The 18,202-nt window shown below is 42.1% G+C and overlaps 1 protein-coding gene across 1 annotated transcript in view; it reads right to left on the bottom strand.

Annotated features, from left to right (window-relative positions):
* Positions 1–18,202, bottom strand: part of ADCY5 (adenylate cyclase 5) — a 213,023-nt gene that overhangs the window by 50,494 nt on the left and 144,327 nt on the right. The window contains exons 4-7 of the mRNA XM_032189803.1: positions 9,777–9,888; positions 9,439–9,566; positions 4,940–5,098; positions 3,766–3,907 (exon numbers count right to left, since the gene is read on the bottom strand). Coding sequence (XP_032045694.1) covers positions 3,766–3,907; positions 4,940–5,098; positions 9,439–9,566; positions 9,777–9,888 — 541 coding nt within the window. The remainder of the gene's footprint in view (positions 1–3,765; positions 3,908–4,939; positions 5,099–9,438; positions 9,567–9,776; positions 9,889–18,202) is intronic.

Raw genomic sequence — 18,202 nt, 5'->3', positions numbered from 1 at the left:
TCAACTAAATATGTTCTAGTTAACAGCATCCTTAAGAAGGAAAAAAGCTATTTTCAAAGAAGTTAGTCTGAGTTCATGGAACCAAAATACTGGGTAAATGTTCCTCCCATTTACTCTGTGCCAAGGAAATGGCATTAACATGATGAATTCATTTCATAGCTGAAACAGTAAAACAAACAAAAAAATACAGGAAATTCAAAGTTATGACTCCCCTTGGCAACAGTAATCAGAAAAGGTATGACAATAAATGCTGTTACATTTTATGCATTCACTGGAACTCCCATGATTGTTGGGTTTGGACAACATTTGGGACTGATGGACCAGGTATTCAGATAACTCAAAACTGCCTGTGTGAACTGGGAAATAGCTCAGGCAGTAAATCGAGTCACCTGTGCATCTGCTCCTGGGATAATGTAAATCATCCTAACCATGAGTTAGATCCTCTAGCACATACCTTTAATTAAACTGCATTTCTGCTCCCATTTTTTTTTGTATTCTTTAATTAATTTCTTTACATATATATTTATAATCGTGTACATTAATTCAGCATTTCAACGTGATTTTCTCAGTACATATAAGAGAAAGAATTAGGAAAAAAGATCTGATGGCCCATATTATATTAAAAAAAAACACAACACTGCCCTATTCACTGCTAACTTAAGGTATTAATATCTAACCAAGATCAATAACAGTATTTCCCCACTGACCAATCTTATTAGAACGTGCAGATGTGACAGCTGTTTAAAATTCATGCTCTACTAAATCCAGAGACCAAGCATGAGAAATATCAGCTTCAAAAGGTCGGTGTTTCAGAAAGTCACATCATTTAAGATGAAAGAACTATCTCAATGCCAATTGCAACTAAGCAGATTGTGCTTCTGAAAAGGCATCAGAATTGCAAAGCATGATGCAGATGTACCTGATCACACCGGAACTAACAGCAGGGTTTTCATCTAAGGCCCTCAAGCATGAGTTTGTACTGCTTGAACTGAAGAACGAATAATGTTGTTTTGAAGCTGGGAGCAGACTCATTTACTGGTCTACTACACATGGACAACCCCTTTCACTCTCTGCAAGAAGTATATAGTTAGTGCAGTTGTTAAATGAAGGCAGCTGGCAGCTTGATCAAAACAGATGTTAAAATATCTTAATCACCTTGCAGAAATCAGAATCCAAGGGACAATCTTCTACCAAAGCATCCATCAAAAACCATTCTTACTAGAACCTGATATAAGCTGCTATAGAACCTGATATAAGCTGCTACCTGGAAGGGCCAAGATTTTAAACAAATATCCTTCACCATCCAGTGGCATAAGGTGCAGGATAGATGAAAGCCATGTGAACAGAACAAGCACAGAGTATGGGAAATTTTTTCCTTGCCCTTGCCTGGGCTCAAGAGGGAGAAAATAAAGACAGACATGATTTATGTTTTCTCCAGCAGAAGAGATGCTGCTAGTTGGGATCGCAATGGCGTACACAGTGAGAAAATCCTGTGGCTTATGTTCGAGGATCGCAGGAACCCAGAGACGACACACAGGAACCCACGACTAAGTTAGGTGAACACTCTATGGTCATCACTGCAACAGGCTCAAACGGAAACCTGGCTAAACACATTACAAGAAGTTATTAAAATGAAACAGAAATGGAAGGAAAAAGTGAAGTGCTAGAACTTTGTCTGGCATCCAGCAAAATATTCAAGGCAGACTGAGCTGGCTATGGGAGAAAGCTTTTCTTGCTTCTGATCTTCCTATTATGTGAAATGAGTTTTCATAGAGGGAGTGAACTTTAAACTACTCACAAAGGGATAGAAAATGGCTATGGGAGCAAGAAAGTTGCAGCAGTATGGGCAAACCAGGAGCCCCTCAAACTCTAAACATGAAGATCTATAACCTTGGGTATAAATTTCTTTACGTTTCAATTTAGCACAATAATTACGTAGGCCATGCGCATGTCCCAGTTCTTAACTACTCTGGGATGCAGCGTGTTACAGCAGCATTGTAGTAGTGCCTGGAGACTTCAGCTAAGGGCTACACTGCGTAACAGAGCTGCAATAAATACAGATAAAGTAGTGAAGGAATGCAGGAATGAGGAGGGGGGGGGGAGGAGAGGGAACAGTTTATTTTACACATGGAAAATCAAGGCACAAAGATGCGACTTCCCCAAAATCTAATTCTGGAGTGGAATCCACATATCTCTTGAGTCTCCGTCCAGTTTCCTAGTCACAAGACAGCCCTGTGTTCCAGAACTATGTCAAATCCCAAGTGCTTTGGTTCTCTGTTGAGTGTTTTGTCTACAATAGCAAGGAACAGAATCCTGATGTTTCCTTAAGTCTTCCTCTTCTCTCCAGAGAAACCTTAAGTTCTCCACAAGAACATGCAGACAAGTCAGTGACTACATGATTTAACAAGTCAATATAGCTTCTCCACCTCTTGAGATAGAGTCTGACCATAAAGGTATTTTGGTTTATGTTCTTAACTGTACCCAGCAATGAGGAAGTGGTTTAGGTATAAACATCAGCTGGTCCACTGACAGGCAGCGCTTCTCAGAAAACAATAAACTTGCACTGCAAGCTCTAATCCTCTTTTGAAGACTGACAATTGTTAATGAGATTTTTTTTATGAGCAGATAGAAACCAAAACATCAGCTTCTCTCTTTACCAGATGATAAGGGTTTTTCTTGGAGATTTTTTACACAATATCCATTAAGGAGATTTGAGGCTTCTATTCTCTTAGGAAATGAGGCAATGGTAGCAAAGTAGTTCTGTATAGGTGTTACAGTTATTCATAGCAACCATGCTGTTGGAACATGTCACAAATACTCATTTAATCTCATGGTAGCCATATTTATGGCTGTGGGAAGCTTTAATTGGTCTTAGATGCAGAAACATTTTAAATGATTTTCAGTTTGGAGCAACCTTTATATGCTTGTCTGTAATGTGAATAGCAAAGCAGTGTCTATAGTGCAGAAATTACTTAGAGAAATATTATTGTGAAGGCTCAGTTAGATGACCAAAAAAGACTCTTTTCTAATATTAAAGTCTACCATTATTTAAAAGAATACAAACTAGTAATAACATCAACCTATTTTCTGTTATTGGTAGTGTTATAAAATGAAGATATATTGGCTGAAGTCTGCTTGAGTTTGACTTGATGCAAGTTCAAGTCAGTAGTGCCCTTATAGCCTTATTATGTGCAGGCTGACCTGTGTCATAGCAATGGGTATGATCTCATCCCATTGTCACAGTGGTCATCCATCACTACAGTGGGCCAGATTTTCCCATCTTCAGAAGCAAAGACTGAAAATTAATGATAAGAACTGCTCTAAATTTTATGTTTATGGCAATATAGTGAGCCAATGGACAAAATCACCTGTTTGTAATCTGATGGAGAAAATATCTCTGTGTTTTTAACTTGCACGTTTCAAAATTAATAGAAAAAATAAACCACCACACAAATCTACATTAAAAACATTGTTAAAAATGATTTTGAAAATTACTCAGGACGGATTTTTTGATAGAACTAAAAAGTACTTGGTACAGAAACTTTATACAGAAGGTGGCTACATTCCATTCTACATATGCAAAAGTTTAAGAAGAGTAGAGTGAAACTGGAGTTTTTGCCACTGAAGGGCAGATGGTCAATAGTTTTGCACACACACAGAGTCCTCACTCATCTGAAAAAGCTGGTGTTCACTCTACTTTGATGTGTTGGAGACCATCTTATTATTCAAAGTAGCTAAAACCCACATTAGTTTGTCTGATCTTACCCGCTTCTGGCTGCACCGTACAATCAAGAAGGTCTCGATACTGTGCTCCTTCAGATAAGCATTGCGTTCCCCTCCAAAGCCCAGCTCCACCTCGTAGTCTCCATTGAGATAGTTCAGGGTTGCTTTTGTTATGTGGATGCGCCTTAAAGGAGACAAAAGACAAGACAGTTTTGTAGGCTCTGAAAAGTTATCATGTATCTATGAGATCAGTTCTTGTCAGTGACAGGTTTCATGTCCTGGAACAAATGGGCAACAAAAAACTAGTTATTTAGCCATGCTATGGCACTTACATATTTGCTACAGGAGTTTCATCTATTTTAGAGGAAGCAGGACATCTTCTTAAAGAGAGAAGCATGTTACACATCTATTTATAAGCACCTCCTTAGAAACAAAGCACTCATTCTTCTATTCACTTCACCCTATCACATAGCAGATATGTATATATGTATTTTTGGCAAATACAGGCCCTTCACAAGAGCATGTCTATGCAGCAGACATATGTAATATATACTGGAGCATGTATGTTTTTCATTGCGTGGCATTAATTACTGTGGTACAAGAGTGCCTTGTAGAAGTATCCTGCCAAGTACCATAGTCTTGCACTTTCTTCCAGAACAGAGAAGACGCGAAAAGTTGTGTAGAGCAATTATCTCCCCGGGACAGCTTGGCAGCAAGTCAGACTTCAGCTGGTCCATGTAGTGGTGAAACAAGAACTGATTCTGCTCTCTGAAAGGAATCTTTCAAAACAAAAGGCTGGTCTGAAACAACACTTCTCACATTATCCAGCAATAGCTGGGATGCTCTCCAGCAAGCACTGTTAACATACAGTCACATCTCTTTGTAACCATGACCAGCTCTGCTTGTGTTCACACACACCTGTTCCTTTCTGCTGCAGCTCTCAGCTTTGTTTCACAGAGAAGGAATTCATTTCTTACCACAGAAGAATATGCGAATTTTGGGATTTTGTAGTCTTTCTGTAACCAAAGACACGTAGACATGGAACTGAAAAACCTTGCTAACATCTGTATATGTTTAAAATACGACGTCCACAGCTCATTTTGCAGCAGGCACGGTCTGCCTGAACCTCTGCCTCTCATTTCCACACCTCACTGTGAAGTGTCAGGCACAAAACGACGCACGGATTAAACACAACAGCTTTGAAGAAGCAACTTACCCAGCCTTGCCCCCTGCTTCCATGTGGTTGGCTAACGTAACATCGTTTGACCACACATCGAACTGCCACTTCCTAAGGCCCAAGACCCCACAGTGAACTCTCCCACTGTGGATTCCAACCCTCATGTTGACGTTTACTCCTGTCACCTCCCGGACTAATCTGAAAAGAAATATGGGAAAAGGATAATGTTAAGAACTGCACGCTTGTAGTTGGTGACACAAACTTGCACCCGGAATACAGGAAGCCATAATGACCTATAAATTATTCATGTATATACACAGTGCTTCTCATCCACAGTAACAGGACAACAAAACAAAACCAGACTGCACTGTACTTGGATGGCCTGGCTGAGCAAGCAGAGTAGTAATTAGATTAGGGGACCCCTTGGAGCAAATGCATGTCCTCTGAACTCATGGCCAAGCTGAAAATTCCTAAAAAATTTTCTGTGGGGACAGTGAAAAGAGTAAAGCATTGGTCTTTGATTTCCATACCAAAGCTGGACATAACCTGCCAGCACTCAGCATCATTAAGAGTAATAGCATGTTTCAAAAAGTAAAAGGAAATGATTTCAGAGATCTCAATTTGTCTGTATGGCACCATACATCAACTGTTCCACAGATGAAATATGATATTTGTGTGAAATACCCCATTGCCGTTGGAAAGCTTGAATGGGGTTTACAGCTGCATTCAGAGCAGCAAAACCAGAGAACCACATCTATTGCAGTCACTCCAAACAGGCAGCTACAAATACTCAAACTCTGATTTTAATGAGGTCTTGGATGCCCTGTTTACTCCCAAAATGACTGCTGGAATACTTTGTGGGTTTTGCCCTTTTAGGGCAAAAGTTAACTTCAAGAGTTGTTCACATGGAAAATACATTCAGGAATGTGGGTAGGGGAAAGTCTTGATGAAGACATCAGAACAACTCTGCTTCTCATTATTTCTGGTCACATAATTTCCAGAATGGCCATGTTCCATGGGGAAATTCACCTACATTATTACATAGGACAGTCCTTTCCTTTGTGTTGTTAGTACTTTGAAGCATGAAGTCATACTTTGTACCTACAAGATTTCAACCTTTTGGTCTTCAGGTTCATCTAGTCCTTTTTAAATTACATCCTCTGGACCCATAAGTACTGTCAACTTCCTAACATCAACACAGATCTAATATTTATGCTTTAGCTATTGATGAAAATGAATGATTAAAGATAGACCAGTTCTGGATTCTAGATCACTCCCTGCAGTATAATATATCCCTTAAAGTTGTTCAAGACCACTTCTCTTTGAGACAGCAAGGAGCTATACTTTGAATTCCTTTGTCCTTACAATCCCTATCTTTTTATGGTTCATTATCTACCAGCTGAAGTGACATCCATTATATTTATTAACAAGCTGCAAAGCTTCTCTGGCAGAGAGAAGGGAAGCTCCATATGGGTAAGGCACCACAGGCTTCTGAACTGAAAGAGTTCTGACCACATCACTTTGGAAAGCAACAGGAACTGGAGTAATGAAAATGCAGCTACAGCCATTAGCTTTGCAAGGACAACAGCAGCTGAAGCATGCATGCAGCACTGGGGAGGGAGGAGGAACACCCTGCATGACTGCTAAAAACCCCACTGCACCCCCTGCCATGCCACAAGACAAGGGTACTTCTCCCAGTATGGTCGTGGATGAGAAGGTGACTTTTGTCAGACTTGGCAGCAAATGAATGAGCTTGGTTACCCTTTATAGACAAAAGAAACAGTCTTTTAATGGTTTTTTGTTTGTTTGCTTTTTAAGTTGATTTATACTGGCAGCACAATGAACATAATTCTATCCAGGTGCTGCACCTGGGTTGGGGCAATCCTGGACATGAGAACAGACTGGGAGAAGAACTCATTGAGAGCAGCACTGTAGAGAAGGACTTGGGGGTTCAGGTGGACGAAAGGCTCGACATGAGCCAGCAGTGTGTGCTTGCAGCCCAAAAGCCCGACTGTGTCCTGGGCTGCATCACCAGAGGGATGGCCAGCAGGTGGAGGAAGGACATTGTCCCCCTCTGCTCTGCTCTCGTGAGGCCCCACCCGGAGTGCTGCATCCTGGTCTGGAGCCCCCAGCACAAGAAGGATGTGGGGCTGTTAGAGCGGGTCCAGAGGAGAGCCACCAAGATAATTAAGGGGCTGGAGCAACTCTCTTATGTAGAAAGGATGAGAGATCTGGGGCTGTTCAGCCTGAAGAAGACAAGGCTCTGGGATGACCTCACTGCGGCTTTTCAGTACTTAAAAGGGGACTTATAAAAAAGATGGACAGCGACTCTTTGCTCAATCAGATAATGACAGGAAAAGGTAGAATGGTTTTAAACTAAAAGAGGGAAGATTTCAACTAGATGTTAGAAGGAAATTCTTCATTCAGAGGATGGTGAGGCACTGGAACATGCTGTGGATGCCCAATTCCTGGAGGTGTTCAAGGCCAGGTTGGAGAAGTCCCTGAGCAACCTGGTCTGGTGAGTGGTATCCTTGCCCATGGCAGGGAGGTTGGAGCTAGATGGTCTTTAAGGTGCCTTCCAACCCAAGCCATTGTATGATTCTGTCTTTCTGATCTGGGGTAACATGCCCTGCAGCTGAGTACAGATGGAACAAGCCAACAAGCAGGGCACAGTGTTGGCAAAGCCTGCAGGTGAATGTTCAGTAGATATTCGTTACCTTAACTGTAAAACCTCCTGTCCTTAGGGGAGGAGGAGGAGGGGGACAGAGAGACAAGCAGAATGGTGTCATCTTCCAGGCTTAATAAGATAAAAGATTGTTAAACGCATTCATTATACATGAAGTGGGAAACCAGTTTTAAAGGCTGCTGAAGAGCTATTTGTAAACAAACACTGAGTGCACTTCAGCTCAGTTTATTTCAAGGTGAGGCGGGCTGCAGTTAATCAATGAAGTCTAGACATCTGAGGTGTTACTCAGCCTTGTGGGGGTTACAGAGCAACATGTCAAGGTCCATGGATTTCATCAAGCCAACTAGTGCACAAGGTGAGGCACTTCTGGTTAATGTACGTAGCATTTTCTTTATAGGACTGGTTTGATAAGAATCACTCCTTGTGTTTGACAAGACACTTTGTCACCTGCCACTTAAGTGTACTTCACATTGAAGAAATAGCATCCTTTCAAGGGCTACTGAAAACTAGTTACTTGCAATGGTTTTTATTTTGCATTTTACATTCAAAGCCCAGAAGGGGACTAATGAAAAGCAACAGTTTAGACCAGGAAAGAAGAGGTAGTAAGTCCTGACAGCATGCACTGTATACAAAGCAAGGGAATGCTGCTGCATGCTGCTTTTGGAATGGGGTCCCTTAGTTGAAAATGCTGCTCTTCAAACTATGTGTTTGTGTGGAGAAAATGGGGCTGAAAAGTGGGTGTCTATTTGTGTCCTTGCAGAAATCCAAATTACAAGAAAGTACCGTATCAAGCTCAGCAAATAGGTACCTCTAGTTTTTATCAAGATGAAGTGAAATCTCAATCAATTTACCAAACAGAATGAGAGGAGAACTGCATAGAGACCTCTCATGTTAGTACTGTGGGCACTTTAGAAGCTGTTTTCACAAAGAAAAAAAAATAGAAAGGAAAAAAAAGCAGAGTCCCTGCTCAGTAAGGATGGTGTAGATACTAAGGTCAGCTCAGTTACCATCCGAAGCTGACTCAGCTTTGTGCCTAAACTCACATTCACTCATGATGATGAAATAAATCTCCCTTCCCTGTGTTCCTAAAGAACTGGAATTTGAAAGCTTACATCCGATGCAAAGAATATTCAATATTGTGTGCCATCCTCCAAGTAATATTATTAGATACGGGTCTCATGCTTGTTACTCTCCAAAGAAAAAGATTGTCTGGACAAACACAGAACTGTTAGTTTGACCTTAGAAACAGGCTAATCTCCATAATGCATTTTGAAAGAAAAATCCAAAGATGAGCAAATAAACAGAAATAAAGTAAAAAGAAGCATGGATCTGTCTCAGCTTGTGACAGACCAACCTTGTGGTTTTCCCCAATAATTAATCTGTCTAAATTCAGAAAGTGTTGAATCTAACCCATTTGGTATCAGAACACTTGGCGAAGGATTAGTTAAACTAGAGAAGACAGACCTCAGCAGAGGAATTGTCAGGTGAGTAAAAAGCTGGTTTGAAGACAGATAAGTGCAGAGTGATTGAAATTTAATGAAGTTATTATTAATCCTCTGATTTCACATTTCTGTAATTCACTGGAATCCTCCTTTGGGAATGAGACTTCTACTAACTACAGTAACCTTTGCCTTTCTCATCAGGAGACTGAGCTCTGATCTCCATGTGGCTATAATGGACTTAAGTGTCTGTCTTTCTACTGTGAAACCTTTATTGCATTCTGTTTTCTCATTCCAGCTGTTCTCTCTCTCCGCTGGCATCAGTCCCCTGGCTTGGCTACCTTACTACTTAAGTACAGAAGATCCAACTTGCTATTCGTTCTGAAATTCTCCATGGGGAATTTGGTACTTACGAGATGGCCTCTATCATATCCATTCCCATTTCAACACAGCAGTGTGCATGGTCAGCTCTTGCTTCTGGCAACCCAGACACGCAGTAATAGCAATCACCCAGGATCTTGATACGTAAACAGTGGTTCTCCTTTAAAAAAAAAGAAAAAAAGAAAAAAAAAAAAAAGAAAGAAAAAGAAAAAGTAATAATAAAGGAGAGAGAAATATTCAGCTTATATTCATGCTTGTAATAACTTGCCTTTTAGGGCAGTGAATATTTACAGAAATCCAGTGAACCAGCACAGTATGTCATTCTTGCAACAGGAAAAAAAATATATCAGAATTATAAAAGAAAACTTACAGCTGCTAGCTTATCAAATCTGGCAAAGAGCTCGTTCAGCGTCATGACCAGCTCCTGAGCAGTGCACTGGGAGGCCAGACTTGTGAAACCCTCTATGTCTGCAAAGAGGATGCTTGGGAAAAAAAGAGAAAAAAAAAATGAAAGTGTCATAAATTTGTTGCTGATATTTGTGTAAGATCTGGGGTAGAAGTCCAGGGACGGGGAGACGTGTGAAATAGGGGTGTCCCAGTCCTACAGGAGCAAGGAGATGAGCACCCCCAATACCACCTATGTTACAGTCTCTATTGCACACAAAGCCCTGAGGGACATGACCTCTTCCCCTACACAGTTTAGAAAGGGCCAGAAAACCCCACAATCCTCTCTTCCCTCCAACCTTGTGCCCAGAAACTGCATAGTACGTTGGGAGCTGGTGGTGGTGTGATAATGCTACTGATCATCATTAACAACCAGGCTCTCCTACAAAATGACCAGGTCAGCCTGGCCAGAAAGCCAACACTTACCATCTTTTTTCCCACATTCCTCAATCTCTCAGCTCAATAACATTGCTCTTTTCTCTGCTCTGCTGCATGAAAATCCTTCTGCCTGCTTCCTCCTCTGCCAAAGCTCAGCCAACAGATAAAAGTCCATCCCCAGTGAATACACTTAGCCTGCTTCCCACATCTTTTGCTCCTGCTTCTGTGGCTGGCTTTCATACTCACACCTGAGCCCCGGGGCTGGCAGCACCCTGCCCCATGCCTTGTGTGGACACACACTCCTACAAAGTTCTCAATGAGCAAAGCCAGGCATGACAGCACTGCGTGCTGTTGGGGTGAAGGTTTGGGCACAGCAATGGCTGCCGTGTCCTGCCACAATTCACCACCATCCATAGGTGAGGACCAGTGAGCTTTTAATGCTCTTCATTCACTGGAGGAGGCAAACTGTGCTGATTTACTCTAATTTTAGTCCCTGAGATGCCTTACGCAAGCACACCCCTACAGGCTCAGGAGCTCCTCTTGGGTGGCTGTAGCCAGGCATCGCCCGGCTTTCTGCAGCCAACTGAGGAAACCTCTGCTACTGCAGGAGGGACACCAAATCGCCAGCATCAGCCCAGGAATGACCAGAAAAGCACTCTGAAAGCAGCATGGACTGATTTGAAAAATTATTTGTACTAGTAGTGATTCTTTGATTTCGATTAATCATTATTTAACTGTAAAACAATTCTGTCTCAGGGATAATTACAACACTGGAAACACTGATTTGTAATCAAACATAGCTATAAAGATACATTTGAAGCTGTTCAGTAAAATAAGCAGCAGATTATGTCTATGCAGATCTAAGATAAAATGTATATATGAACATGCATTGAAATAAATATAAAATTCGTAAGCTATATTTGTATATCTTTTTCTATTAGAACATTTTTTAAGTAGCTGATTTCTTCTTTGAAGTTGCATCAAGCTGCACTTGAATAGAAAAAGAAATAAAAGTGTAAATAACAAGCACTTTAAAATTGCCTCTTTGTAAAATAGAACTCTTAACATGTTCTAGGCAATTGCAGGGGCTATGTTTTCAGTGATAATTTCCTGCAACATCTTCAGACAAGAAGGAAAGACAACAAAAATATTTTCACAAGCATTTTTTGCAAAAATACTGAAACACTTTTCAATTCTGGCATGCTTTTCATATTTTTCTACATTTCAACTCCAATAAATCGTCAACCAAACATATTGCATTAAATATTTCTTTGCTAGCCAGACTGAAGAGAAAATGTACAAGAAAAACACAAAAGAGGAATGCAAGGATGTCTGAATCAAAATATACTTTGCCATTTTTAAAAACACTTGACAAAATGCACACAAAATAAATCACCATCTCACATATTTACAAACAGAAGTAAACCTCCTAAAGAAATACACTTGAAACCTACTGAAATCTTAGAGATGTCTGCATTGCTCACTAAGCAACTTAAGTATGTTTTCATATGAAATGTAGAAATAGGAGATTTCTCCAGCTCTTGTGGCAGTAACAAAATGCATCTTGCTGAGGCTCTACATAATGCTTCTTTAACATGACTGCTAACTTTTTAAGAGCGGATTATGTGTCCGGCACAAAAGACACAACATACAAAATGCACAAAACCAATGCAAATTCATTTGTTCAGAGGGATGGGAGTTTGTTCCTGTTCCAGCATGGGGCAAATTGCAAATTCCTCACTTGTGGAGGCACCTTTCACTGCTACTATTATGCCAGATAAATGGATGAGACATTCCTAGAAGTTAAATTGCGGCAATATTTTCACCTAGGCAAATGGAGTAATCAGCAGAGACCTATGGAGCCAACCTACGCACAGATTTATGCCTTTTTCAAATTAAAATTACTTGATTACAACACTTTCTCAGACTTGCGACCCTCTGCAGGTGATCAGCAAATTGCTCTTTGTTCAAATTCAGCAGCTATCTCCTTTGGCTTGATCCTCAGCTTGCTCTTCCAAGGACAGCACGGTTGCAGCTCCTCATGCAGTTCTCTGGCCAAGTTTTGGAAAACTACAATTATAAGCAACTACAGAAGGGTTTATTATGAGGATAAAACCTGGAAAGGTTGTGTGATGGGACACAGAAACGCATCCTGAACACGAGCTGGTAGCAATATCTGGAAGTTAACATTTTCTGATGTCTCTGTTAGAAAGCCAATGTACTGCATGAGATGCTTCTCTGGGTGGGTGTTTTGTTTGAGGAAAGAGGGGCGTGTGAAACGATTTTAACAAAGCCAGTTTTATCATTTTGGAGAGGGAAGTCAAAAAAAAAAGAAGTTTGGCTTATCTAAAGTAAAGAAACGAACTGGAAGTATGCTTCTAGTAAGCTTTAGATGCTTCTAGTCTCTTCACAGTCTTGAACATGGACATGACGCTTGGTAGTAAGGGGAAGAGCTTCATCTGCTACGTGCCTTTTGATGTTTATATGGAAACCTGCCTAGAATTGGTTGCATGTTAAGTAAGCCCTTCACATGACTCAGTTTTTGTGCTCTGTTGTTAACAAGAAGCATCTACCTGCACTGAACACAGTCCATCCCCTTCCCCTCTTCCATGACAGCTGGCATATGCACCTCTTGCAGCACCTGAACCTATTTTTTATGGGTTTGAGACAGACTTCAGACCTGCCCTGCAAGCACATACCTAAGCCAGCAAGCCAGCAGAAGACGCTGCCTGGGCTCTCATTGTCCTTCTTCTGGCACACAGGTTGCAGGGGACAGAGAATCTCATCAAGGGACCAAAAGTGAATTGGGAATGGAAGACAGGGAGGAAAGAGACACATTTGTGGCAGCAGACTGGAGAAAGAGCAGCAAACAGCCATCAGATAAAACAACCTTTTCAAACAGGAACCCAACCTGAAGTCTCTCTGTCCTCTGCTGTCAACAAAGAGCTCTGAAAGCCACCAAATCGCATTTTACTCCTCCTGCCTCATCTGTTCCTTGAGCACTCTCCTGCTAGCACTGTTCCAGCAGCTCCAGCAGCAGAGACAACAACAGGGTTTCTCGCTCCCAACCCTGTTAACAGCCCAGAAGGGAGGAATGGGGATCAGAGGTGCCATACTGTGCCACTTCTGTTCCTTTTGTTATTAACCCTGGTGACCCTTAAATTCACCCTCCTCCTTGCAAAATACCCAACAGCCAAGCAAAAACTAGAAACAAAATATTTCTCTTAAAACAGCCATCAGAGAACAGCACATGAACATCACCTTGTGTTTAGTAGGAGCTTTTCTTTAAAAAGCAGCCTACTAAATTTCCTTACACACTCAACGTGCAGTGAGGTTGCAGGAACATCTCCCAGTCTGACCAGTTTGTCTGGGAACCTTTCCCACACAGCTTCCCCCTACCCTCAGGTCCTTGCCCCCAGTTCACTTCAGCCTTTCAATTCAAGCTCCCCTTAGCAATGAGGAGATTTTATTAAAGGACACTGGTGATGGATGATTGTGCCAAAGGGCACAACTCAAGCCAACTATTTGTCAGTCTTCAGAGGGCAAGGCATTTCCTTGCTGGTGGGAGCGTAATGCCAGTAATCGGCCTTCCCCGTGCCAAAATTTGGGGTGAATGACAGTGGTCAACAAAAGGTCAAATGAAATGATTCTTACAGCTATAAAATATCATGAGATAAATGAGTGGTTTAGAAGGACTATTAAATGAAGCTGACTGGAAGGGACTGACCACACAATCTGCAGTTTGGGCTTCAGCAGCTATTATCAGCACAGAGTCCCGGTCCCTTCATCTGGAAGGCTATTGCTGTGTGGAAAAACCCATTTCGCAAGTAATTAAAATGTTGTAATGGCTTCAGAGCTCTTGATATATTTTCCACTTCATCGCTGACTTCAGAGTTACCATCTGATTTGGGTTTTGTCCAGCAGCAACCAGAGTATGACCTCAAAAAAGACCAAAAAATGACTTAGTTCTGGGAAGGCAGGACAAGAAAAGAGGAGTTAACATTCATTTTACAAGGTTTCTCAAAAATTATTTTTATTTAATTTAGGTCGAAAAGTACCACAAATTGTGTTATAGGGTAGAGGTGAATACTTTCCTAAGCTCCTATTTCAGCTCCTATTTCCATCAAGGACTGGCTCAAGACTTGATAGCTGTACAAGGCAAGCTGGGTTCTGTGCCTGTTGCCCTATATGGCTCCTGGCTGCTGGAGAGGGAAGATGAAAAGGAGCTCCAGCAGCTTCCAGATCCTGCCATCCTCCCCTCTGCACAGAGGCCAGCCTGCTGCCTGCCTGCCCTTGATGTCTGTGCCAGGTCCATCCCCCTGCCTCTTCTACCACTGTAGAGCATTTAAAACCAGCTCCTGTAACTCAGGTAATCCTTGCTGTGACTGCATTGCAAACAGACCCTGAGGCAGAAGCACTGCAGCATCTTATGGATGGCAAAGGAGAAGGTTCTTTGCAAGAGCACGGTAAGGGGACAGATCTTGCCACAAAGCAAAGAACCTAAGGAGTAGGAAGAGCTAGGCAAAAAGTGGGAAGCAGGAAACCCACGTGAAATTTTTGAAAATCACAAACACCTACAGAGAGTGATTTTGAAGTGCAGCCTTAGATATCTGAAGCTAGTAGAGTTATCAGAGGAGGGACACAATGCAGCCAGGTTTCCCTGCAAAGGCAGGACTGTTCAAAATGCTAAATTAAATCATCAGTGCTTTTAATGCAAAAACACAAAAACCAGTCGTGTTCTATTTCAAGACATGTGCGTGCCATGCACGCCAGCCACAACATAAATCAAGCAAGGCAAGAAACACAAACCCTATCACCATCACAACGGTAATGCCAGTCATGAATATAAACACCATGTGTTACTGGAAACTGAACACCACAGGCACTGCATGGGAAACAACAAAACCCCAGACTCGGTGAGCTTTAATGACACAAAAACAGCAAAGTGCATCCGACTGCATGTGAATCGAAGCCATGGTATTTTACTGCAATGAATGGTACCTAAAAAGAAAAGGAGAAGTTAATGTACCATAACAAAATAATCATCACTCACTAAGTAGAAGCTCGCTAATTTGCATTCATGTGCAAAGGTGTAACAAGAGAAAGTCATTTGCTGTACACCCAGCATGTTCACGTCTGTGAATTCACCAGGCTAACTGGTTAGGATGGTGTCTCAAAAATGCTGCTGTTATTCTACACCACCACCCACTGCTATTGGTGTTGCATGTTATTAAGTGATACTACAAACAAGGAAGGGAAAAAGAGGGATGTATTGAGGTAAAGATGACAAAACTCTTTGCAGAAGGCTGGGTAAGCTCCCTAATACCAAACTTTGCATTGATTCACAGAATGGCCAAGGTGGGAAGGGACCTCTGGGCATCATTTGGTCCAATCCTCTGCTCAAGCAAGGCCATCTACAGCCAGTTGCCCAGGACCACATGCAGACAGCTTTTGAGTATCTCTTGAGCAGTTTGCTGAGTTTTTTTGTACTTGGACATTTATTTGAACCAGCTCTTGGCCATCAGTGAAAGCCCAAAAGCTGTTCTGCATAGTAATAAATTCTTCTAGAAGTTCTCAGAGTAGACCTGGCAACATGATTCACCAAGTCTTCTCTTTCCTTGCTATAGCCCCATGGGGAAGGGATGACATGGAGGTGCTCTGTGTGCTCTTTTCAATGCACACGTCCTATGCACACAAAGGATTTCACCTTCTGGAAAGTGAGAACATCTCATTACACTCTTTTCCTCAAGGATCTAACAGCAGCAACAACAAAAGGACAAACCAAACCAAACCAAACCGAGGATGAGCCTGCAGCATCAGATGCAGGACACAGTACAGAATGATCCCAGTCGGGCAGCATGTCTAGGTACAGCAACACAAGCCTCATTGAGGGCAGCACAGCCCACGTAAGGAGGGCGAAGTGGCCCACACAGATCGCTGTGATGATGAACAGCCCAGTGACTGGTCCAGCAAAGGCTGCTTGCTACCTCCAGATTTACTCATGTCTCAACAGCACGTCAGCCTTGCTCTCTGGGGATGTCTACGCGACAGGGTAAGGTCTTAGCCTCAGCAATACCAAAAACATTCTCCAGAACAGCAGGACATCAGACAGAACAGAAGTTAAAATATCCCCCTTTCTTACAGTCATGGAAAAAACAACAACAAAGAACCAACACAACAAGAGTAAAAGGATAAACTCTCTTTCCTAAACTTCTATGGTCATTTTGCAGAAGATTCATTTACTGTTGGGAATCACTTCTGGTATCTGAGCTGTAGCACTTCTGTGACACATCAGCTGGCACGGCTCCCCCGTGGGAAGCAGGACTCGGCCACGTACCATGACTGTGCTCTGTTTTGGGACCAGCCGTGCTGGCTCCCACTTGCTCAAGAGGGTGAGAAGGCACGTACATACACAAACGCTGTGATAAGCAAAGCAATGCTTGAGAGAAAGAGAAAATAAAGTAACCAGAAAGAAATGTACACAAAAACCCTACAAAAACAAGAGCCCAGAAAACTGTGGGCCTTTTTACCATTTTCTTAAGAGTCAAAGGCAGAAAGCCCCTGTCGCTCTTCCAAAGCAGCCACAAATGCAAACCAAAACCACATTTCATACTCAAGAAGTTCACTCTGCAAGGCCATACCGACTGAAGCTGGTGACACAAAGAACCAGCATAAAAGCAGGAGACCAGATGGCTCTGGAGACATCAGTGGTAATGTGCGGGCTGCCATCCGCAGAGCCACTGTGGATGATCAAGGCTGATTTGCAAAGATACCAACTCCAGAACCCTCCATTTACATGATTTTCCAATGTTTGCTCTCAGATGAGTGTTACTGAGTGGAGGTTAGAGCTGCCTGGGGGACACAGATGGGAGATGGATACAACCGGCACAAACTCCCAGCATTTGTGGTTTTTGTGCTGTCTGCTTTAGCAGTGTGCTCCTGGGAACACCAGGCTGAGAGCGTCCAGCCCTCCTCATGCTCCCAAGAGCTGCTGAGAAAAACAGCACGGCATTTTGCACCATGGTCAGTGCTCCTCAGCTCGACACCTGTGGTCTGCTCTTCGCTGCCAGTGCAGGAAATAAGATTCTGAGATCACCAAGCAGAAGGGGAAGACTGCACCAGTCACACAGGAAAAAGTTTTTCCATGACCTTCATAGGTTTGCAGTTTACAAGCATGAGCAGCAACCCCAATTATCAGAAATTACTTATAGCTAAGCAGCTTCAGTACTCATTTTTAATTTTAAACATGAAAAACTTGCCATCCTCTCCCTCTAAACATCTTGAGTTAAAAGATTTTCCTATTTCAGCAGGCTATATTTAACCAGATTGATTCTTCACTGGGAACAGGAGCAATAAATAGCCTTTTGGGAAGAAAAACTATTTGGGAAAGGCAAAACAAATAAAGATATGCAGTGGCTACCTGCCAAACTATAGGTGGAGCACATTATAGATATCTTTGAGATGAGTGGAAGTAATCTTATTACTCCATCATCACAAGCCAAATTACATGCTGCTGTCTGCTGAATAGAGAAAAGAAAATCCAAGCAGCCTAAATAAGATTTGGGGTTGTTAAAGAGGGACTTCAGCCCTTTTTCAAGTGTCTGAGAAGGGACCAATGGAAATGAGAAATGTATGTCCAATCACTGAGGTCAGGGAAAAAAACACGAAAATGAGAAGGATGCCAAATCCATTCCATCTCTGAGGAAGCTTAGGAAGGGAAAGTCTAAGGACACACTTGGTGCAAAAGAGTCTTATCTACTGTAGAGCTGAATAAATAACCATGATGATAGCAGGGTATGCTAGAGCCAATTCAGACCTGGCTAACTCTGACCACACCTCTTTGGCTCCGAGTAAGCCCAGACTCACCCAGGCCTTCCTGACCAGTGTAAACCAGCCGGAAGGTCTGCCCAAACTGGAGCTGGATCCAACCCACACCAAAATAAATCTCAGATTCATTTGTCTCACAAGTCAGCC

The sequence above is a fragment of the Aythya fuligula genome, chromosome 6 (genome assembly GCF_009819795.1).
Source record: "Aythya fuligula isolate bAytFul2 chromosome 6, bAytFul2.pri, whole genome shotgun sequence".
In the NCBI taxonomy this organism is placed as follows: Eukaryota; Metazoa; Chordata; class Aves; order Anseriformes; family Anatidae; genus Aythya; species Aythya fuligula.
This window is presented reverse-complemented; position numbering and strand designations above follow the sequence as displayed.